Raw genomic sequence first — 24,883 nt, 5'->3', positions numbered from 1 at the left:
CCCCCCAAGAAGATGAGAAACCTCAAGAATAGTGAGAGAGAAAAAAATATACCTCAGTCTGCATCCAGATTCCAATAGCTCTGTCTCTGGGGTGAGTTACCTTCTTTAGCATACTTTAGTGTAAGTCCACCAGAGAAGTTGCTTCAATATTTTCCCCACAGTTGCTGTTACTAGCTGTATTTCCCTTACTCTGTTCCTCCCCACTCTCATTTATTCTATTCTCTCTCTCCTTTCATACTGGCCCTGTCCAAAAGTGTGTTGTATCTGAGTACCATCTCCCTCGATCTTCCCTCTCTTCTATCACCTATTTCCCCCTTTCTCTCCCCCTATCCCATCCCTTTCTTTTCATTTTTCTCTAGGGTAAGATAGATTACTCTACCCTATTAAGTGTGTATGTTATTTCCTCTCTGAGACATTTTTTTTTTAGTTTTTGCAAGGCAATGGGGTTAAGTGGCTTGCCCAACGCCACACAACAGACATTAAGTGTCTGAGGCTGGATTTGAACTCAGGTACTCCTGACTCCAGGGCCGGTGCTCTATCCACTGTGCCACCTAGCTGCCCCTCTGAGCCATTTGTGATGAGAATGAAGGCTCATTCATTCCCCCTCGACTTCCCCCATTCCACTCCACTGGAAAAAGCTTTTTCTTGACTCTTATGTGAAATATCTTAGCCCCTTCTTCATCTCCTTTCCCTTCCTCCAAGTACTTTCCTTTATCACCCATTGACTCCATCTTTTTTTTTTTACTACATTATACCATTATATTCAGCTCCTTTCTGTGCCTTGTCTATATATGCTCTTCTAATAGCTCTTATAAATGGAAAGTTCATCTGAGTTATCAGTATCTTCTTCCCATTCAGGAATACAAACAGTTCAATATCATTAAGTTCCTCATAGTTAGTCCTTCTCTTCCACTCCCACTATGGTTCAACAGAATCCTGTACTTGGAGATCAAACTTTCTGTTAAGTTCTGGTTGTTTCAGTAGGAAAGTTTGAAAGTCCCCTGTGTCATTGAAAGTCCATCTTTAGCCCTGAAGGAGGATGTTCAGTTTTGTTGGGTAGTTGATTCTTGGTTGTAAACCAAGCTCTTTTGACTTTTGGAATATCACATCCCTATGAGCCCTTAATATAGATACTACTGCCAGATCCTGTATAATCCTGACTATGGAGCCACAGTAGTTGAATTGTTTGGTTCTGGCAGCTTTTAGTATTTTTCTCTTTGACTTTGGAGTTTTGGAATTTGACTATAATATTCCTGGAAGTTTTTCTTTTGGGATCCCTTCCAGAAGGTGACTGGTAAATTCCCTCAATTTCTATTTTACCCTCTGCTTCTAGGATCTCAGGGCTATATTTGCTCTATTATTTCTTGAAAAATGAAGTCTAGGCTCTTTTCCTGGTCATGACTTTCAGGTAGCCCAATAATTTTTAAATTATTTCTCTTGTATCTGTTTTTGAGGTTGGTTGTTTTTCCAATGAGATATTTTACATTTTCTTCTACTTTTTGGCTTTTTTGGAAGAGTTTTATTTTTTCTGATTTTTGCAAAGTCATTAGCTTCCTTTAGTTCCATTCTGCATTTGAAGGAATTATTTTCTTCAGAGATATCTTCTTTTCCAGCTGGTCAATTCTGCTCTTTAAGCCATTCTTCTCTTTATTTGCTTTTTTGTTTTGTTTTTTTCCATTTGGCCTAAACTGGTTTTTTTTTTTTTTTAGTTTTTGCAAGGTAATGGGGTTAAGTGGCTTGCCCAAGGCCACACAGCTAGGTGATTATTAAGTGTCTGAGGTCAGATTTGAATTCAGGTACTCTTGACTCCAGGGCCGGTGCTCTATCCACTGCGCCACCTAGCCACCCCCGGTTTTTTTTTTAACATATTTTTGTCAGTATTTTTTTGTATTTCTTTCACCAAGCTGCTGATTTGGTTTTCATGATTTATCTGCATCACTCTCATTTCTCCTCCCAATTTTTCTTCCACCTCCCTTAATTGCTTTTCAAAGTCTTTTTTTGAACTCATCTGTAGCCTGAGCCCATTTTCTATTTCTCTTGCTGGCTCTGGATACAGAAACTTCGAAGTTGTCATCTTCTGAATCTTCTTCCATGGGACCAAAGTAATTTTCTGTGTTTAGATTCTTCCTTTTCTTTTGTTTGCTCATTTCTTCAGCCTATGATTAATTACCATACTTCCAAGGCTTTGGGGTTTTTTGGGGATACCCCACTGGGACCTTTATTCCTCCGAAGGTCTTACGATCTCTTGTCTGTGCTTTGATGTGTAGATGACCACAGGGGTTCCCCTCTTCCCTGAAACTGTGAGAAGGGTCCCTGCTCGGCCATCTTAGTATGGAAGGCCAAACTGCAACCTGGATCTGTGTGTGGGCAAACAGCAGATTCCTGCCCCAGGGAGAGCAGAGAGATTTCTGCAATGTCCCCCTACCCCCTTATCCTCTGTGGGCTGTGTTCTGGAGGTACAGACTGGCTTCCCAGATTCCCACTGCAAGTTCTCATCACAGGGCTGTTCTGAGGCCAGGGCTCCTCATTCCGCACTCATTCTGGTGCCCAGAGTTCTCTCACTGCCCCTTCAAGCTGTTCCTGCTGATCCCTGGGTTGTGCTGCACTGTGGTCATGGCTTTTTTCCAACCCCTGGTCCTGGTGAAACATGCCTTTCCTGCAGAACTTCTAAGTTATTTTAGACTGGGAAATTGTATCACTCAGTCTTTCTGTGCCCCTCTAAATTTTGGCTAGAGTCATAATTTGATGGCTTTTGGAGTTTTTTTGGGAAGGAGTTTCTGGGAAAACCTGCCTTCATGCTGCCATCTTGGCTCTACCCCTGCCTTTTGCATTTAAAATGATTGGCAATATGTAACAATTTTGAAAATTCTAGGGTATTACTGTACAGCCTGAATCTAATCTTACTGTTTACTAAAATGAGATATTGCTGAAAGAAGAAAAGAAAATAACAGGTTTATAATTATAAGAAATTAAGTTGTGAAAAGTTTTTTATTTGAAATTTTTCTCATATTGCTTTCATTTTTTTTGTGTTTTTTTGTAAGATAATGGGGTTAAGCTCTTGCCCAAGGTCACAGAGCTGGTTAAGTAAACATCAAGTGTCTGAAGTCAAATTTGAACTTGGGTCCAACTGACTTGAGGTCCAGTGCTCTATTTTTGTGATGCCTAGGTTCCCTGCCCCCCTGCTGCTTACATTTTTGAAAGAAAATTTAAAAAAATAACACTTCTATTTTTTTTTTTTGGTTAGGAAAGTATGTGATGATAAAAATTCATAAAGTTACCAGCATGATTACAAACTTCACTCAGGTTTTGTACAAGTCAGATTTGGTAAAAGCATACTAATGTTATATATTTGCTAGTCATTGAAGGTTTTTCTTTATATGAACCTCTGACCATAGCTTATTTTAATAATAGTAATAATAATGATAATCTGTTCAAATTCTGCTTAAATTGGAAATACAGAATTCATTTTCAGCCATGAAGAATTTATGAATACCAGAAGAGAACAATTTTGTCAGTTTTTTCATTTGTTCGAGAGCTCATAACTAGAAAAATATATTTTTAAAATAAGTTTTTTTATTTATATCTTCTATTTTTATATCATCTACATTTCTCACTGTATCTCCTTACTCCTCTAGAGTGCCTTGATTTATAACAAATAAACAAAGAATGAACCCTTCCCCTAAGCCCTCACCTTAGCAAAATTGATCCACTGATATAACTGATCAGAAAAAAATCTGATATTAATACACAGTGCTGTATACCTGTGGACCTATATTTCTGTAAAAGAGTCAGAATCAGGTTCATCTTTTATCTCTTCTTTGAGCCCAAGCTTGTTCTGCATAATTTCATGACATTCATTTTTGGTCCTTTTTTTGTTTACATTGTGTTAGTCAGTGTGTTTATTGTTTTCCCCAGCTTACTTCTTGTTGTATCACTTCATGTAGTTACTTTCTTCTTATTCATTATGTTCATTATTTCGTATAGCACAGTAATATTTCATTCCATTCATGTGCCACAATTTCTTTTTCGTCATTCCTTAATCAGTACACATTTACTTATTTATATATTTTTGCCATCATAAAAATGCTACTATGACTATTTTGATGTATGTGGAACATTTCTTTCTGTTAGTGACCTCCTTAGGGTCAGCGAAGTTTGGCAGTGAAGTCTTTAGGTCAAAAGGTATGGACATTTTAATCTCTTTAATTGCATAATTCCAAATTAACAATTATATTTTAATATATTTTTCCAATTTCATGTTTAGTATTTTGCTTTTTACTTGGTTATAAATGCAAATTTCTTGTTATATTGTGAATTTTAAAACTTGAAAGACATACTTCAGGAAATATAAAAGTCCTAATAAATTAAATTTACTCATAAGTTTTGCCTTTTGAATGCTATTTAGCAATAGATGGGGTTACCTTTTTCACTGATTTCATATAGATATAGAGACTCAGAATATACCTTGTTAGCAATGATATTTTAGTCAACTAACAAATAATCTGCTCATACCAGAATTTTATATTATTTTCTTTTTATAGTTCCAAGTTGTTATTTTCTTTTAGAGTATTTACATAACTTTCTTCATCACTTATTTTTCACTTGAGTATTTTTTTTGAAGCTTAATGGCACATACTGTCTTATTTTGCACAGTGATTTTAATTCTTCTGCTTCTTTATTGTTTTGAAAAGCTACATGCTAACCTTTTCTTTTTGCTGCTCTTTCTTCTCTGACTTTCCTCATTTATTCATTACTGCTTCCTGGTTTTTTACTACTGCTTCTTTTCTTCACTTTCTTAGGTTTTAAAATAAAATATTTTCTTTTATTAGCAATGTTCCAGCTTTTTAAAATTTTAGTCAAATAATTTTTGCATCATCAAATGTATTCTTGAATTTTTCAATGTAGGCTATAAAATATCTGCTTGATGCATTCTTTGGGGGAAAATGGCAATTTGAATTTTCTAGGTGTTTGGACTCTGATCTTGGTAAGTATGTCCTTTCTAGAAAATCCATCTTTCAAAAACTTGCGTCCCTAGCATTATATCCATGAATACTACTTATTAGATGAAGAACATTCTGTGTAACATTATTTAGGGATCAGATTTCTTGTTTTCAGAGGACTCAAATTACCCTTTGACTCATTGATATGAGGAGATATTAGTGGAGGTTAGGTATTTGTGTTTGTAGAATCTGTTGAATTTTATTCCATAATCATTCCAAGAAGCTTTGATTTTTGAAAACTTGTAGAAAACAATGTTTTCTAGGTATCTATTTTTGAATTTTCAAATTATACATATGCCTTAATTCTAACTATAAATTCACCCTGTTTTATTACACAGGTGTGTCATGTGGAACTTGAGGTGGGAACTTGTTTTCAAGCAGTCAATAGCCGGATTCAGATACAAATTCTTGAGGCACAGCACCTTCCAAGCTCATCTACTCCTCTCACCTTGAGTAAGTTCAGTAATAGGTGGCAAGAGAATATTTTTCAAAAAAACCCAAAATACTAAAAAAGACTTTTCTCATTCCTAACATCTAGAATAAAAAAGCTATTGTTATATGATTCTTTTTTTAATGCAAAGATCATGCTGTTACATTTTATAGTGATAATTTAGAAATAATTAGTTTTAATATCTTGATCATTGTTCTCTCAGGTTTTATCCTACCCCCTTATAGTTTTTGGCACCATTTCTTTATGAGTTTCAAGTATAGTTAATATGAAAGCTGGATACCTTATACTATTCATTTTTTTCTCTCCAGGCTAATGTCTTCAGGTGTTCAAAGAATATTAACTTGGAAGTTTACCATATCTGAAACTTAAAGTGTGTGAAAAATGGAACCATTTTATCTTCCAACCAAATTCGCCTAATATCCAAATTACCACTTTTCCTATCTCTCAGTTCAAAACTCTGCAATGGATCATGGGTCTTCCTATCTCTTTATCTTCGATTTCTAATCTTTCACCAGCTTCTTTTATCTTTATAATCTCTTAGATTATTATTCTTTTTCCTGTTTCCATAGATAATAATAGTAGCTAGCATTTATGTAGCATTTTAGTGTTTGCAAAAAGCTTTAAAAATATTAACTCATGGGACAGCTAGGTGGCACAGTAGATAGAGCACTGGCCCTGGAGTCAAGAGTACCTGAGTTCAAATATGGCGTCAGACACTAGCTGTGTGGCCTTGGGCAAGCCACTTAACCCCATTTGCCTTGCTAAAACCTAAAAAAAAAATAATAACTCATTTTATCCTCGCACCAACCCCAGGAGGTAGGTACTATTAATAAAACCATTTGTAGAAATGAGCAAAGTAAAGCAGATATTGGGCAAATGACTTACCCAAGGCCACATAGCTAATTTGTGTTTGAGGTTAAATTTGAATTCAGGTCTTTCTTTTTAATTCCAAGTCCAGCCCTCTCTTCCCTATAACCTAGTTGCTTGGCAAGTCAACACTCATTCTTACCTAGTTAGGCAAAACTAATTCTTAGTTTTTCATCCTTTCACAATAATAACTTGAATTTATGCAGTACTTTATAATTTACAAAATATTTTCCCATAGTATATCACATTTGAGATTCAAAAGACCTTCTGTAAGGTAAACAAGACAGGTAATATTCCTGTTGCACAGATGAGGACACAGAGTTCACAAGCCCTTATAGAAGTTTGTATATTTATGACAGTACCACAAAAGGAGGAAAAAATAGGAAAGGACATGGCATGGAAGAGGAAAAGTATAGTAACCCCTCCTGAAATGGAGGAACAAGGTAATGGCAAAGACCCTATTCTTTTCTCTTGAGACCTACTAGGAGAAAATATGAAGATATGAGGGTCTGCTTATCTGCAAAGGACCCCGCCTACACAAGTATTTTCCTAGTCCCGGCACAGACTGGTTGGTGTCTGTCTTGTCTCCAGAGCATGTATAGGGAATCCAATTTGTGGTGTAAGCCACAAATATCCAGTTGTTGGCAGGGAGGGCAGAGTTAGTTCTCTTTGACACATTTTGGGTCGCTTGCATGCTTTTTTTGGGTCCAGCGTTTCTGGAAAGTTAGGCTACTCAAAAAAAAAAAACACATTCAAGGGACCCCTTAAAAGCCCTTAACTACTTCAGGGTTCTTCACTGAATGACATAGCATATATATTATATCTTCTCTAGTTTCTCATTACAGGAAGTCTCAGATATATGGTCTATTCTAAATGTCTAAACATATTTCTAGAAGAGCTCTAAGTTTCAGTGTTTGAAATCATGATCTGTTTTATATATAAAAATTTATTTAGTCAAAAAAACTTATGGAATAATATGTTTGCAATAAAAATAGTAGAAGGGGGGCGGCTAGGTGGTGTAGTGGATAAAGCACCGGCCCTGGAGTCAGGAGTACCTGGGTTCAAGTCCGTTCTCAGACACTTAATAATTACCTAGCTGTGTGGCCTTGGGCAAGCCACTTAACCCCGTTTGCCTTGCCAAAAAACCTAAAAAACAAAAAAACAAAACAAAAAAAATAAAATAGTAGAAAACAAGGTTATAATACCATTAACTAAAAAACTCCCAAAGTATTTTAATCTTGAATAATAATGCTTGAAGTGAGGCAGTTTAATCAGAAGAAAGGGTGGATGTAGTTGCACAATTATGAGGATTTTGAAGGAGACTTGACATCACTTTAGTATATCACATTTTAATTAAGGAAATGTAGTAGATGAGGCAACCAAGGAATCCAGTGGAAAGCATTGGAGCTGAAGGTAGAAAGACCTGAGTTCAGGTCCCTTAACCTGTTTGCCTCAGTTTTCTCATTTGTAAAATTTAGATAATAGTAGCACTTATCTTTCAGAATTGATGTGAGAATAAAATCAGGTAACATTTCTTTTAAAAAATAAGAAAAATTTGATTTTGTTAGTCCTACTCTCAAACATTCTTATAGGCAGAACAGTATAATAGAAATAGAACTGGGAAATGGAGTCAGAAGATGTAAGTTTGTTTCTTATATTTGCTATCATACATATTTGGTTTTTTAATTTTTATTTTATTAAAAAATTTTTTCAACATTTATCCATATACATATGTATATTTTTAAGTTACAAAATTCTCTTCCATCCTCCCTTCCCACCCTCTCCCCTTCATGGTTAAACAGTCAGGCTAACATTGTACACACAAATTTTTGATAAACATGTTTACAGATTAGTCATTTTTGGTGTGAGGAATTAGGATTAAGGGAGAAACATAAGAGATAATTTTTATAAAGTGTTCATGAGATTCTCAAAGTTTCATTTTGTTTTGTTTTTCTTCCTTTGAATGGGGATAACATTGTCCTAGCTTACCATATATCTTTAGACAGGTTGTTTAAGCTTTCTAATCTTCAGTTTCTTTGTAAGTAAAATGAGCATGCCAGTCCCTGGACAGCCTTCTTTATAGGAGTATTTGTGGACCAAATGAGGTAAAGAATGTGAAAGTATTCTTTAATCATAAGGTAAAAAAAAAATCAGCTACTTTATTTTTTAATTATAATTTATTATTATATAATTTTATTTGATTATATAATTATTATATTTAACATAATTATTATTATAATATTTTAATTATACTTTTATTGATATAGTATGTTGGCAGACAGGTTCACAAAAGGGACAGATAGGGAGGAAAATTTTCCTTCTCTAATTTGGCAAGGTTTGGAAGAGAATAAGTTACAGAACAATTGGTAGAGGGAATTACCTCACTGACATGAAATCATAGATCTGGACAGAAAAGCTAATTTTGGCTCTATGTGAGGGAATTTTTTCTAAAAATTAGAGCTGAGTGCAATTGGCTGTCTTTGGAAATAATGAGTTCATCATCACTAGAGGCAGCAGTATGCTGGAAAGTGTTTAATGACTAGCTTTCTAAAAAGGCATGGCATTCTTAAATTTAATCTACATTATTAACATTTTCTCCATTGCTTTTTTAAAAACTCAAGCTACAAAAAAAATCAAGCCCTGATTTATTGTATATATGCCAATTTCTGAGGTGTTCATGTTTCCACTAAAAGTTTACTAATCAGTTCTTCTTAGGTTGTTTGAGCTGATATATTGGATGAACTGTTCGACTTGGTCCCTTCCACCTCTAACTCTATGAACTCTTCTGTTAAGATGAGAGATGAGAGAAATCTTTCCAACTCTACACTTTTCTTTTTCTGTATTAGGATCTGTGTAGAAGTATGGATATTCCCCACATTATAATTGCTCCTTTTAGTATGTCATTTCCGATGAAGCCAGAGTTTACCTGATTGACTTGCCCCCTATCCTGCAGTTACTGTTTCCTCTTCCCCACTGAGAAAAGCAACCAGATCTCCAGTCAGCCTCATCATCTTGAGGAAGTGTATCCCTTTTCCTTGGAAAATCTGTCCTGGGGGTGAGCTACTATTCTGATAGGTTGGTAGGTGAGTGAAAATTCAATTAAGCTATTATATCTGACCCTGGATCATGTAGTATATGTCTTCTATCAGGAAACCAGGCATTTTTCCTGGGCAACTTATCTCTGCATATCTTCTCTACCTCTTTCTACTTTCTGGCCTGGCCATAATATAAAATCAATATCACCACTACAAGAGTTGGCATGATAATTAACTTCCCTTTGGCTCTACTCACAATCCCTAAGTTCTAGAACAAAACCCTTTTCCTGGTGCCTTTTTCTGTAGATGCATTATGTTCTATTAGAATGTAAACTTAATGACTATCTCACTTTTGTATTTGTCTTCTCAGCACCCATGGCAGTGTCTGACTAATAATAATAATAATAATAATAATAATAATAATAATAATAAGTAGCTAGTTTTTCTTGTTGCAGTGCTAAGTGCCAGGCACTCTGTGAATGACTATGAATTATTATCTCACTTGATTCTCCCAACAATGCTGGGTAAATTGAGGTTAAGTTTGACCAAGATCACATTAAGGTAAGTGTTGAGGTTGAATTTGAACTTAAGTCTCTCTCATATCTGATGACACAGTGGATCAGAAGGAGGAGAGGACAGATTCCTTTTTTGTCATTTTTCATTACTCAACAACCATTTTTTTATTAAAATATTTTGTTTTACCAATTACACACGATAGTAGTTTTTACCAATCATTTTTTTTGCAAGGTTTTCAGTTTTACAATTTTTCTCCCCCTTCTCCCCCTCCCCCTGACAGAAAGCAATCTGCTATAGACTTTACATTATTTTTTTGCAAGGCAATGGGGTTAAGCACAAGGTTACATAGCTAGGTAATTATTAAGTATCTGAGATCAGATTTGAGGTCAGGTCCTCCTGTCTCCAGGACTGGTGCTCTATCCACTGCACACCTAGCTGCCCTAGGCTTTACATTGGTAACCAAACCATTCTTCTTAAAGTTCACCCCATCTTGTCTGTCTCTTCTGCTCCAGGTCCTTTTTGCAGTAATTTGCCAATATCTAAGGTCACTTTCTTTGCTTTCTTAAGTTTATTCCTTATTTCTCAACTTTCTTTTTTATCTAGCCACTGTTGTCAGACTCATACTTCACTATATATGTAGATTTTGTTAAAAATTTTATTAAACATTGTTAAACATTTTATTGATCTTTTATCTTTACATTAATTTCTTACTCCATTTCCTGATTAACTTCTTCTTTTCAAGAACAAATGAACAAGAAAAATGTTTGATGCAGAATACTTTTCTGACAATAATATATATGTGTATTTATATGTATATTTGTGGATATATCTAGATATATACATATACATAAACACACATTTACATATATACACATAAATATATACACACACATATAAAATGCTTTTAATAATACAACCCTCTGTTATGAGGAAATAACTAGATTCTTTTAATCTCTTTCCCAAAATTTTCACTCATTTTCCTGTTACTCAGATTTCAGTTTCAAAAAGTGATCTTTTCATTAGCGTTATTGTAGTAATAATTTTGTTAGTTATACTTATTTCATTTTGGATTAATTCATACAAATATTTCCATTTTTATTCCCATTCTTGTTTTTTTAATTTACATTTATAGTTTTCAAAACTATTTCCCATAAATAGGTAGGAATTTTAAGAATAGATTTAAGAGTGAAAATATATGGAGAACAGGAAGTTATGATCAGAAAGAGAAATTTCAGAATTCAGGTAATATAAACAGTTAAAGAATTAAATTGCAGTTATTGCTGCCACATGGGGCACTTTTATTTGGGTACATATCAGAACTTTATTTCTTCTTGACTTTTTTTGGGATATGATGGATTACTGGGTCAAAGGGAATGGATAATTTAGTTACTTTTCTTGCATGGTTCCAAATTGAAATTCAGAATGACTGGATCAGTTCACATCTCCCCATCAAAATACTTGTCTTCCCATTGTTTCCACAATATGAATGTTCTCATATGTTTTCACATTTTTCAGTTTGATTAGAATAAGGTGAAATAGCAGAGTTTTGATTTATATTTATCTTTACCATTAGTGATTTTTGACAGGATTTTATATGCTCATCTGGTTTGCAGTTCTTATTTTAAAATCTGTTTACATCAATTGACCACTTGCCTTTTATAGAATGATGTTTTTTATTTATATCAAGTCCTATATATTTTGGATTAGACTTTTATTGATAAGATTCAATGCAAATAAATTTCCCTACACTCATCCTTTCTCTTTGAATTAGATCTTCATTGATTTGATTTGTATCCAGATTTCTTAATTGCACATAGTTAGAATTATTGTTTTTATTTTTTATAATGTATATTCTTCCTTGTTTGGTTAAGAATTCTTCCACTGTCAGAGTAATAAAAAGGACTGTATCTTAGTTTCTTCTAGGATTACATTTTCATTTTAAACTTATTGTAGATTGTGGTGTTAGCAGGTCTATTTCTGGTTCTCTCGGCAGTTGTTAAAAGGCAGTTATTCCCTGGTAAATTATGTTTTTGGATTTATCAATCACTAGACTACTGTTTTTGGTGACATTTTTTTTTGCTTATTTAAACAGTCTGTTCCATTAATATATTTTTATGTGTTTTAACCAGTTTCAAGTAGTTTTGTTGACAATTGTTTGTTGAGGGTTTGGTAATGCCATGATCTCTTTATTTGCTTTTTCTTGCATTGCTCTTGAAAATTTACTTTGTTCTTCTAAATGATTTTTTCTTTATATTGTATAGTTTTTAAAAAGTATCTACTCAATACCTTAATTTCTAAATCAGTTTTGGAAAGCATCATAGTTTTTATTGTATTGGCATAGCCCCACCATGAATAGTAAATATCTCTAATTATTTACACCTGTTGTTTTTCCCTTAAACATTCTAGTCTTTCAGGTCATTAACATCCAGAAATCCAGTGATAGAGAGCTCCCTCTCCAAAAGACCTTAGGGATGATCCCATCTTATATTTCATTCTTACCCCTAATTTTGTTACCTTTATAATCCTGAATTCTGAAATTTCTCTTTCTGATCATAACTTTCTGTTCTCCACTTATTTTCACTCTTAAATCTAGTCTTAAAATTCCCATGATGTTCAGTCATCATGTATCTCTGTTTTTCCACTCCATTACCTGTATTATAGCCTTATTTATCTCCCTTCACCATCTGGACTATAGTAAGCCAGTTTTGTGATCCTATTTCCTAGAATTCGTCCCAACCCCCCCTTATCTTCTTGTCTTGCCAAACCACAACTCTTGATTACCTCTGCTATTTGTTGTGTCTGTTCCTCCTTGCCTGTTTCAGCACACTGTTGGAGGAAGTCAAAAAACCTTGCTGACTGTTTTCCACCATAAATTTGTTATGTAATTGCACCTGGACTCTCACTGATGCATAACAATCCTTTTATTTATTTTTTTTATTACTCCTTGCAGCTCCCCCCCCCCCCCCTTAAGCTCTCCCTTTTGTTTCCTAGCAGATGACCTCAACTCCTACCTTTACTGAGAAAATAGAGGACATTTGTTGGGAGCTCACCTTTTCTTTTTTCCTTAAATCATATCTCAATGCCCCTTTATCTAATTATCTATCTGTTTTTTTCATCTTTACTCCATTCTCTGAGCAAGAAGTGATACTTCTTGTGCAAAGACTTCTACCTGTCTTCTCTAGGAGCTTTCCCCTTCAGTTATTCTGTTTCTTTTTAATCATCTTATCTACTGACTTCAGTCTCTTTCCCTTATTTGTTACTTATATACATGTCCAAATCTCCCTTTAATTCTTCACTTGGCTGCCATCCCTTCAGATTATAATCTTATGTCTCTATTACAGCCAAATGCTTAAAAGATACTGCCAAGACTGCTTGCCTCCTATAATATCTTGCTCACTTGTTCAGTTATATCAGTTGAGTATGATTCTTTGTAACCCCATTTTGGGGTTTTCTTGGCAAAGATATTGGAGTGCTTTGCCATTTTCTTCTCTAACTCATTTTAGAGATGAGGAAACTGAGGCAAACAGGATTAAGTGACTTGCCAAGATCACACAGCTAGTCATGAGCCCCAACAGTCAATCCACTGCAGCAACACACATTTTAAATTTTTTTTTAAATTGTAGGCAAAGGTAGTTTTCAACATTCATCCATTTACAAGTTTATGAATTCTGAATTTTTCTAACCCCCCATTTCCCTCCTTCCTCCCTTCCCTCCTTCTTCCTTATGGCAGCAAACAATCTGGTAAAAATTGTCCATGTACAATCAATTATGTTTAATATATTTAAATATTAGTCATGACCAACACACATCTTAATCCTTGGTAATTTTTCTCCCAATATCACTAGTTGACTGATATTTTTTCTAATATTACCATTGTCATGTTTTTTAAAGTAGATTTTTATTGATTTTTTTTCTTGTTCTTACATCTTCTCCATTTTCCTTAGCATCTCTCCCTCTTTCCATTTTCAGAGATCTGTATGGAATTTTATTTTTCATAAAAATTTTTCATAAAAAAAGAAAAACAGGAGTAAGAGAAGAAAAACAATTGGAAAAACTGAACAATATACCAGAACCCCTAAACATTATATGTAGTGTTTGATACCTTTGGAGACTTTTCTCTTTATGCCATCCCCCATCTTTTCCCATAATTGAGTGGTGAGAGGAGATGACTTCTGGATTTTTGTGACTCAGCTCTAACCTGGTTCCTCTCCCATCAACCTGACTACTTCTCAAGTTTCCTTTGCTGGTTTATTGTCCATACTTGCCCCCCCCCCCCTTTACTATCTCTTCCCTCACCCAATATATGTCAACCTTCTGTTACCTTAATAAGTTTCTGGGAGGCAGGGATAAAGTCATTTATTTTATTTTTTTTTGAATTCATGCCTCCTCATAGAATGCTTTGAATATTTAATGAATTAAATATTTTATAGTTGTGGAAAAATTCACTCATAAATCCATGTAGTTTGGGGGATATATTTGTGGGACATTTGTTACTGACTTGCCTGATTTCTCTCTCTGAGATTGATTGTTCTATTTGCCATATTTCTAATTTTGTCAGTTCTGGTATTTTATATTGTTATAAGTGATCCTCTTTTTACTTTTGGCATTAGGTGGTACAATGGAGAGAACATTGGCACTGAAGAATATGAGTTCAAATCCAGCCTCACACACTTATTAGATATTTGATTTTGAGCAAGTCACAACTCTGTCTCTATTTCCTCATTTGTAAAATGAACTGGAGAAGAAAATGTCAAAACATTCCAGTATCTTTGCCAAGAATACTCCAAATGGGGTCACAAAGAATCAGACACAACTAAGATGTCTGAACAACAAGAATAACAATAATCATTTATGTTCTCATTTTTATTGGCAAAAAACTGTTCTTTGCCATAATTTTATTCATACTATATAGAATTTTGAGTTAAGAGCAAAAATATTGTATCTGATAATTTTCTTGATTTCATAATTTTCTACAATTTCTTATTATTTTAGCAATTTGAGTTTTTAAAAATTGAATGATGGCTTGTTAGTTTTCATATAGTTTCAACCCGCCCCCCCAAAAAACTATCAGGTTTTAATTTTTTATTATTTCATTATGAGGAGACCTTGTAATAATATAAAAGATTATTGGACTCAAAAGTTAGGGGAATTCAGGTTAATTTCATGTCTGACAACAGCTGTTTGACCATGGATAAATCACTTAATGTTAGGGATACTGAAGTTTTTCATTTATAAAATGAGAGCCATAATGTATGTATTTTCTATTTTAAAATATTTTAATAAGGAAATGATTATATTTACTGTAGGCCTATACTTTCTCCACTTTAAAAAAAATAAAACTAAATCTTTTTCCAATGTTTTTTATTTTCTAGATTTCTTTGTGAAGGTGGCAATGTTTAGTTCAGGAGATTTAATTTACAAGAAGAAGACTCGTCTACTAAAATCCACAAATGGAAGAGTAAAGTGGGGAGAAACAATGATTTTTCCATTTACACAGAATGAGAAAGAAATTAATTTTCTCATCAAACTTTATAGTCGGAGCTCAGTAAGAAGAAAGCACTTTGTAGGACAAGTTAGTTTTATCTTTTTGACCTTTGGGGACCCTATCCTTTTGTCATAAGGCTGTGTTTCATTGCATTTCAAGACAGATGCAGTTCAGCTACAGTTCCCTATTTGCATAGGGAAGATTAATAGGAAGCCCTTAACTCTATGGGTTTCTAGGTGGGGCAGTGGTTATTGTACTGGGCCTGAAGTCTGGAAGACTCATGTTTCTGAGTTCAAATGTGATCTTAAACATTTACTAACCTTGTGTCTTTGGGCAATCACTTAACTTCTGTTTGCCTTAGTTTCCTCACCTATATTCTAGGGTTGTTATGAGGATCAAGTAAAATATTTGCAGGGACATGGTAGGTGCTATGTAAATGTTAATTAATTATTATTTTTCAACATAGTCTAGCAATTCATATTAATACTACAAAAAGCAGTAATTATTCCTTGATAAAAGTCAGGTCTTATGAAAGATTTGTATACTATGTACATTTTATACATAAAATATAAGTACATTTTGTTGAAATGCTTCAACCTATCAGAATTTTTATTACAATAGAACTTTTTTTAGTTTTATGATCAGTAAATTAGTATTTTTATAGCAGAAACTGTACCTAGATACTGGGGCTACAAAAGAAAAAGACAATCCCTGATCCCAGGGAGCTCACAGTCCATTGAGTGAGACAATATGAAAACAACTATGTACAAACAACATATATACAGGATCAGTTGGAAATAATCAACAGAGGGAAGACAGTAAAATTAGTACCATTATAGATCTGAATGTTATATAAGAGGCAGGAATAGACTGTAGTTCTGATGACAAGCCCTTCTGTAAGAGGGAAAATGTGAACTCTCATTTAGATTTGTTATCAAACATTTGGTTCTTTTCCAAATCATATTTTATGATAAATCTGGGTCTGTTTACATATGAGTGAATAAATTGTTAGACTTGGTAGCTTGAAAAAAAACATTGTTGAACTTTTGCTAGTATATGAAATAATATTTAGATAAGCTATATCTTTGTCTAATTTTATAACTTCTTATCATGATGGTCTAAGTGATACTATTTAGATACTATTTTAAAAATATATAGTAATTTATATAATGAAGCCTAAGATCTACTTGTCTTGTGATTCTTCACAAGACTGTATTCCTTTTCTCTATTTTGTAGAGCAAAATAGTTATTTTATGCACCTTTGTGATAATTATAAATATTTCTATGACTTTTTTGAAGTACCAACATTTTAAAATGTAAACTCTTTAATTTTAAATTGTCAATCTTTATGAGAACACCAAAATCTAGTCCTTATAACTTCATTGTTTCTAGTAGTATATGTGATCCTCAAAATACATAAATCCACCAAGGGGGGTCATCTAGGTGGTGCAGTGGGTAGAGCAATGACTTTGGAGACAGGAGTACTGGGAGTTTGAATCCAATCTCAGTCACTTGCTACTTGCTAGCTATGTGACCTTAAAAGTGATTGTCTTTCATCCGGGGCCATCTCCAGTTGTCCTGATTCATATCTGACCACTGAACCCAGAAGTTTGTGGAGGAGAAAATGAGGCTAGTGACCTAGCACAGTCTCTTCCTCCTCTTTCCCCACTCCCCCACTCAAATCCAATACATGTACTTTTCATGGCATTAACTCCCTGATGTCATGGTCTTTTTCAAGAATGAAGAACATGGGGGTGGCTAGGTGGCACAGTGGATAAAGCACCGGCTCTGGAGTCTGGGTTCAAATCTGATCTCGGACACTTAATAATTACCTAGCTGTGTGGCTTTGGGCAAGCCACTTAACCCCATTTGCCTTGCAAAAACCTAAAAAAAAAGAATGAATAACATGCATCATCATCATCATCATCATCTACCAAGGCTTAGTGTCAACTTTATAGAGTATTCTAGAGCATATATCTTTAGTTCATTATTTATTTTTGTTGATATTCTTTAACCCTTTATAGAAAGTCCATTTCTACAAAAGGTTGTTCAATCCAGAAGTATTTTTAGGTAAAGGCAAAAAGATGAAATCATAAAATGTTAGAATTAAAAAAAACCCAAAACTAATACAACCTCATTTTTTAAATTGTGTAAATTAAGACTCAGAAAGTTGGAATCATTTCTGAGTCATTAGACAGTAGCACAGCTAGCACCTTAGAACTAAAGTCTCCCGAATGCTCTTTTGAATTACATCACGGCTAGCTTTAAATTGTATGTGTTCTCTTCATTGTTGTTGCAAAATGTTTGCCACCATCTTCATGTCCTATCATCCAAATTATTGTACCCAGCATGTTCACAGTCTTCTTTAAACTAAACATATTCAAATCTTTTACTAATTTCTCAAAATCCAAAATTGTTTCAGGAGCAATTAAAATATATTAAATTGATAATATGTATACCAAAATGAACAATCTCAATCTTTATTAAGAATTTTTGTCATTAGGACTAGTAGTGATTTGCTTTTTCACTGATTAACTAATTTCATCATTAACTCCTTTACAGATATGGATAAGTGAGGACAGCAACTGTGTTGAAGCTGTGAACCAGTGGAAAGACACCATTGCAAATCCAGAAAAAGTTGTTGTCAAATGGCACAAATTACACCTGTCTTGAAGATCTTAGCAATGAGTTTGCTAGAGGCTTTTGGAATTCTTGCAGAAATTATTTGTGATTTCAAAAACTTACAAATCTGTTTTGAAAGGGAAAATCATTGCCTTTCATATGGTTAAACCTAATAAATAATGATTGTTACAAGAGAAAGAAATCCGTGTAAAATATAGCAGATATATGGGAAAACAGGCAATAAAATGAAAGGTAGGTATTAGTAAGGCAACACAAGAAACTTTAAATTTGATGAGAACACTTAATCTGTCAGGTCTTGCTTCTTTGTGTTTGCTATCTACCTAAAGTTCTAATCATATTTTCAAAGCTTCATACATTAAATCAAGTCTTGGATAATACGAGCATGAGATTGGAAGACTTTCGTTGCCAGATACTTCAGTGAAATTGTGAAATATCTTCCCATATGTACTTTCTCACTAAAGATCAGATTTATTTAATGAAATTTTTTCTCTTGACTTTTTCATTCTCTTTGTAATTAAAGAAAATTTGATTCATATTTTGTAATCTCTTTATTCATAATATATGGCATTGCTACTTTGTAAGAACTATGTGATTTTCAAAAGCTAATGAGCCTTTACCCTCCGAACTAAGAACTTGAGTAAACTAAATTAATCCTCAGAAGATTGAAATTTAATTGAAAAAAGTAGAATACATGGATTTTAACTGACTTCTTGATTTGGCCAAATATGTGTGCTTTCATCCTTCAGATATTTTACTGCTTATATTGTATTAAGTTAAAATGAGATCAACATCTATGTGGCCAATCCTAATTAAAAGAATGAAGTGAGGATAAGTGGAAAACTCAGCATTTGACATAAATCATTTCCATGTTTTTTTTAAACAATGAATCATTTTTCTCATGAGCTGGAATGTTTGCCTGTGTTTTTGTCCAGGCAAATACTGTTATACAAAACTTCAACTAAATATTTATTATTGAACTTGTTTTCAAGTGCTCATTAGAACTCATTGTTATAAGAAATTTCATCTTAGTTGGGACATACAAATTAATGGCAGAGAGGGAGAGAGACAGACAGTATAAGAGAGGGAGAGGGGGAGAGGGAGAGAGAATATGAAAGAGAAAAAAATCTATTTGCTTATAACATGAAAATCTTGGGGAGTTATAACATGAAAATCATGTTGATTTGTTCTCTTGAACACTGCTGATTATTTCAGATAGTTTGAGCATTCTGCCACAACTCAGCCACATACTTTCCTTTTCATTCTATGCATGCTTTATGTTTTTATTGCTCATCAATAGTCTTGCAAACCTGCTTAATACATATTTTTCACTAAAGCATTGGTTTTCATTGCCTTTTCAGTTTTCCTCAAAATTCATTATATTTGCTTCACTCTCCATACTTTTGCTTCTGCTCCTTATGCTTTGCAATATTCACTATAGAACCTATCTTAATAAGGGCATAGGTATGGTGGTGGGAGGAATCCCCTAACATCATGCATGCTAATCAATTTTTTTATTTTGAGGAAAATGATCATAGAAAGTATAATATTCACTGTGACCTTTTAAGAAGAGATGCTATGTTTATCACTATTGCATTTTTTCCCAGAAATTGGAAGTATGTTAATGTATGCTATAGATGTGTTCAAATAGATAAATTTGAAAAAATGATTTTGGCAGTTTTGTGTCATATGTTAATGTTAATTTTTTTTGCATTTGTTGATGAATTTTAGTCAGATCTTCATCTTTTATTTAATGTCTCTTCTCTTGTACTTCTATCCCCAGTACCTGTTTGATATGTAGTAAAGCTCTTAATAAATGCTTCTTCATTCTTTTCATAGATGGAATTATATAAAGTTCATATTAAAGAGATAAACAAAAGAGAACTAGAACATTGTAAATATGTGAGGTGACTTGTTCATAGCTGGATTTGGATTAGTGGAAGGATTAGACTGCTTGATCCCACCTATATTTCCCTATATATGTGCCACAGATGTTTTCCAAGGCACTTGGAAAATAAATATTTTGTTACCCTCATGACTAATTCAGTTGAATTTTGACAATAATTAGCATCCAAAATATTCAATTCACTGATTTAGGCTCTATGGTTAAAAATTAAAAAAACACCCCCCCAAAACCAAATAGTCCCCTACTATCAAAGGATGGATTTGTATTCTTCTAGGGATATATAAAGCAATATGGAATGTGATGGAGGTAATGGAGATGACCAGATAAAATGTTTTAGAAAAATTTGTGGAGGCAAAGGAGGAATTGGAGGATTTTTTTAGGTTTTTGCAAGGCAAATGGGGTTAAGTGGCTTGCCCAAGGCCACACAGCTAGGTAATTATTAAGTGTCTGAGGCCAGATTTGAACTCAGGTACTCCTGACTCGAGGGCTGGTGCTCTATCCACTGTGCCACCTAGCCGTCCCTGGAGAAAATTTTAAGGAAGACAATCACTTAGACTGGTAATTGCAGAAAAAAAGGGTTCCAAATGGGAAGATGAGAAAGGAGTACATTTTGGATATGGAAGTCAATGCAAATCTATGGAGATGGAAGATAAAATGGAATGGAAATGAAGGCATTCATTAATAACTAAATTAGGTGTGAAACTCCTGTGCTAATCACTGGAGATACATATGGTTTCCATTAGGAAAGACAACACAAATATTTAGTTCTTGAAAGATGAAAGGGCTAAGTCATATTTAGGAAAGTAGAAGAGAAGATGAGAACTTTAGGGAGTAATGGGAGTAATGGAAGGACAGATAGAGGGTCCAAGAGTTAGAATAAAATGGAATTCTTTAACTTGGCTTCTAGATGATACTTCAGGAATCCTGCACCTAGTGGGAATAGTCAGTAGGGCCATGTGATTTGGAATGTCATGTCTGGGAAGCAATGGATTGATTTTATTTGCCTGGCATGAAGATGGAAGAATTGTAGGAAGGGAAAAGTAGGACCAGATTTCCAGGCAAAGGAATTTGTATTTTATTCTATAAGAAGAGCTCATGCAATACTTTTAAGTGGAGTGACATGGCTAGACATGTATGTTAGGAAGATTATTTTGGTAAACTGAAAAGGATGGATTGAAGAGAGAATATAAGCAAGGAAACATTTAGGAGAATTTTTTATTTAGTCTAATGAGAATTCCAAAGGATCATAGATTTAGAGTCAGAAGGGGGAACCTAGTTCTAGTTCAACTAGAATTTTGCACACAAGAAAACTGAGACTCTGATAGATTGTGACTTAAGATTATGCATTAATACATACTTAGTGTGAGAGAGAAGCAGGATTTGAATTCAGGGCTTCTGATTTTACCAGTGTGCTCTTTCTACTGTATCACACTATGTCCAAATGAGGATTTGAAATAGAGTGAGTAATCATGTCCATGGGGAAGGACTAGGAGATAAGGAGTGATTGATATGGGTCAAGCATCTAAAAGAAATGGTAATAGAGATATAAATGAGACCTTAGCATTGAAAAAGAAATGGAATATCTGTTGGCTAATGCTCATGTGGGATGTCTACTTATATTATAGTGCTTCATATTTCTTACAAAGGCTATGGTGACACATATGCAGTCTCTGGACTGGCTTTCTTACTCCAATTTACCCTTTTCCTGGCAAGCTTACATGACTAGAGAAGGATCATCAGTTAGTAATTCTTAAATTCAGTATCCTGGGGTAACTTGTTTAGGGAGAATATAATTGTGAACAAAGGGAATCATAGTTATAGTTTAAACCCAGCTAGTGCATTTCCAATTGCACAAAATTTACCATTCACAAGTGATAGAATTTTTATACTTTAAACATATCCATTTTCTTATCAATAAGCAAAGCCCCCCAAAGATACTAATAGTTAAGAAAATTAAATAAATGTGGGCCACACAGTCCCACTAATATATGTGGTATGTGTGGGAGTTAGAAAATACAGAAACCTGACAATGAAACAACTGAATAAGGAACACTTATGTGTTCAAAATAATTTATAAATATATTCTTCAATCTTATGTCATTTGCCTATTCAGGAACATCTAAACTGCACAATTTTTAAGGTCAGTTGTTACTTCAATGAGATACTTCACATTTTCTTTTAATCTTTTCATTCTTTTGATTTTGTTTCTTGAAACCTCACAGTTCTGCTTTTTTAAGAAATTATTTTATTCAGAGAGCTTTTGTATCTGCTTTTCCATTTTACTCTTCTGTGAACAACCGAAACTACTCTTTCACCTTGGAACATGTTCTAGTGGGATAGCGTTTCTCCTTGTTCTGGGATTGAGTATGGGCAATGGGACAGAGTTCTATTCCTAGTGCAGCAAAGAGTCCCTTTTAATCTTGTGACTCGTTGTCTGGCCCTCTTACCATCACCAGGCTAAAAGCTCCAGAAGATGTCACTGCCTATTTAGTAATTCCCAAGACTCACTGCTGGCCTGTTGGGGTATGGCTTGTGCTTGATTGTATTCCAATTTCAGTCCAGTGACCCTTTCTTGCTGACCTTCTGAGTTGTCTTGGGCTAGACAATTGTTTCTCCCATTCTTTTTTGTTGGTCTTCCACTCCAGACTTTCTTTTGAGGTGATATTTTAAAGTTGTTATGAGGGAAATTTGGAAGACTACAGGTGACCCCCCCACTTTTACTCTTGACAACTTGCTTTACCCTCCTGAAATAGCATTTCTCAAGTCTCAAGTCTTTCCCCACTACAATGAATAATTCACATAAGAAAATCACAAAATGATTTTCTTAAAGCATAGATCTGATCTAGAAAACTAATGACTGAAAAAATGAGAAATTGTTGAAGATATTTTACTTTTGCATCATTATGGAAAGATATTTATGTGTAAGATCATAGAGAAGCCCAGTTCTTTGCTTTTCCAACTCCTCCCTTTCACTTTAGAAATATTCACAAAATATAAGAAATAAAATAGAATCAGATTTAAACCTTACTCACTGCCCAGTCTAGGCATAGAAGACTGCCAGAATGTTCTGGAAGCCTTAAAGAGAGATGAATCAATATTAGGTGAAAGGGAAAGTATAAAACATAGTAGCCCTGGGGTTATAATAAGAGGAAAAAACCTGAGCAGAGCCTGGTGTGAAGAAGCTCTGGAGTCCCACCACAGCAGAAGAAAAACTTTAGCATCAAGGTGGTCTTGGGTCCCCAGCCATAGTTGAAGAAGGACCCTGAGCATGATTGAGGCAGCCCTGGCCCAACCCGGTATCAGACATCCTGGTTCTAAGCCCAGCCAAGGAGAGTAACTCAGAAGAAGTTCAGGTGGAGACTCAGAAGTGGTGGGATTATTTCTATCCAAATGGAGTATAAAAGTAACTATAAAAACAGAAAACTTTACAAAATGGAGTAAATAGGAAAATAAAATTAACATTTTTATAGTGTCTACTATGTACAAAATATTATGTATTTGATACATATAGCAACAGCAATTACTATTCCTATTATTTTTTTATTGTAGAGGAAACTGAGGCAAAAAGAGGTTAAGTTACTTCCCAGAATCATACAACTTGTAAGTATTCTCTATGTCACTTAGCTGCCACTAGGAGAGAGAGGAAAGAATAGTGAGGAGAACTTATATCTGAGTAGACAAATAGGAAACCTTACCTAAGAGCTGAACTGAATAATCTGAAAATTGGAATGGGTCGAATAGAGAACACAAAATTGAGACAAGAAGTATTACAAATAAATTAAAATATTAGAAAAACAAGAAATTGTCAGAAATATAATTTTAAAAGGATAAAGATAAGTTGAGAATCATTAAACTACTTGAAAATCATATGGAAAAAAATAATATTGGGGGGTGTGTGGTAGAGCCAGGATGACAGAAAAATTCCAGGAACTTCCCCAAACTTTCCCAGGCTTCTCAGAAACAACATTAATCAAGCCTCCAAATGGATTCAGGAGTGACAAAACTCACAAAAGAACAGAGTCATAGCACTCTTAATGTGGAAGGTCAGTCTCTGAATGTCTCCAGCACAGTTAGCAAACTACTAGCATTCTCAATAAAAAAAAAGAAATTGAAGTTATTAGAATAGGCAATGAGGAGAGAAAACTCACTCTTTGCAAATAATATGATGATATGTTTCTAGAAAATCAAACTATTTGAAGAAATTAGCAACTTTAGCAAAGTATCAGGATATAAAATAAACCCACATAAATCATCAGCATTTCTATCTATTACTAACAAAGTACAGGAGAAAGATATAGAAAGTGAAATTCCATTTAAAATAACTCTAGAAAACATAAAATACTTGGGAATCTGCCTCCTAAGACAAATCCAGAAACTATATGAAAACAATTACAAAATACTTTCAATGCAAATAAAATCAAATCTAAATAATTGAAAAAATGGCAATTGCTCATGGGTAGGTCAGGCCAATATAAAAAAATGACAATTCTACTTAAATTACTTACTCAATACCATATCAATCAAACTACCAAAAATTACTTTATAGAGTTACAAAAAATACTTACAAAATTCATTTGGAGGAATAAAAGTTAAAAAATATCAAGGGAATTAATGGAAAAAATGCAAAGGAAGGTGACCCAGCCAGACCAAATCTAAAATTATACTATAAAGTAGTAGTTATCAAAACTATTTGGTACTGCTAAGAAATAGAGCGATGGATCAGTAAAACAGAAGAAAAAGAAGCAGTAGAAAATGAATATAATTTGATAAACCCAAGCTTCTCAGAGAAGAAATCACTATTTAACAAAAACTACTGGAAAGAGTAGAAAATAGTATGGCAGAAACTAATTTCACATCTTTCACAAAAATAAGATCAAAATGGGTACAGGATATAAAAGGTAATTCTATAAGCCAGAGTAAGAGAACAAAGAATAATTTATCTATCAGATTCATGGAAAGGGGAGAAGTTTCGATCAAACAAGA

General features: G+C 34.0%; 1 protein-coding gene across 6 annotated transcripts in view; it reads left to right on the top strand.

The window, feature by feature from the left end:
• The window catches only part of TC2N (tandem C2 domains, nuclear), a 60,903-nt gene extending 40,824 nt beyond the window's left edge, over window positions 1-20,079 (top strand). For 5 of the 6 annotated variants that reach the window (XM_074235414.1, XM_074235416.1, XM_074235419.1 and 2 more), the window contains exons 11-13: window positions 5,339-5,453; window positions 15,242-15,441; window positions 17,917-20,079. In XM_074235414.1, the coding sequence (XP_074091515.1) occupies window positions 5,339-5,453; window positions 15,242-15,441; window positions 17,917-18,027 (426 nt within the window). In that variant the 3' untranslated portion in view covers window positions 18,028-20,079. The remainder of the gene's footprint in view (window positions 1-5,338; window positions 5,454-15,241; window positions 15,442-17,916) is intronic. The other variant, XM_074235420.1, reaches the window with a different exon arrangement.
• The last annotated feature ends 4,804 nt before the right edge of the window (window positions 20,080-24,883 follow it).

Source organism: Macrotis lagotis, chromosome 4, assembly GCF_037893015.1.
Source record: "Macrotis lagotis isolate mMagLag1 chromosome 4, bilby.v1.9.chrom.fasta, whole genome shotgun sequence".
Classification (NCBI taxonomy): Eukaryota; Metazoa; Chordata; class Mammalia; order Peramelemorphia; family Peramelidae; genus Macrotis; species Macrotis lagotis.
This window is presented reverse-complemented; position numbering and strand designations above follow the sequence as displayed.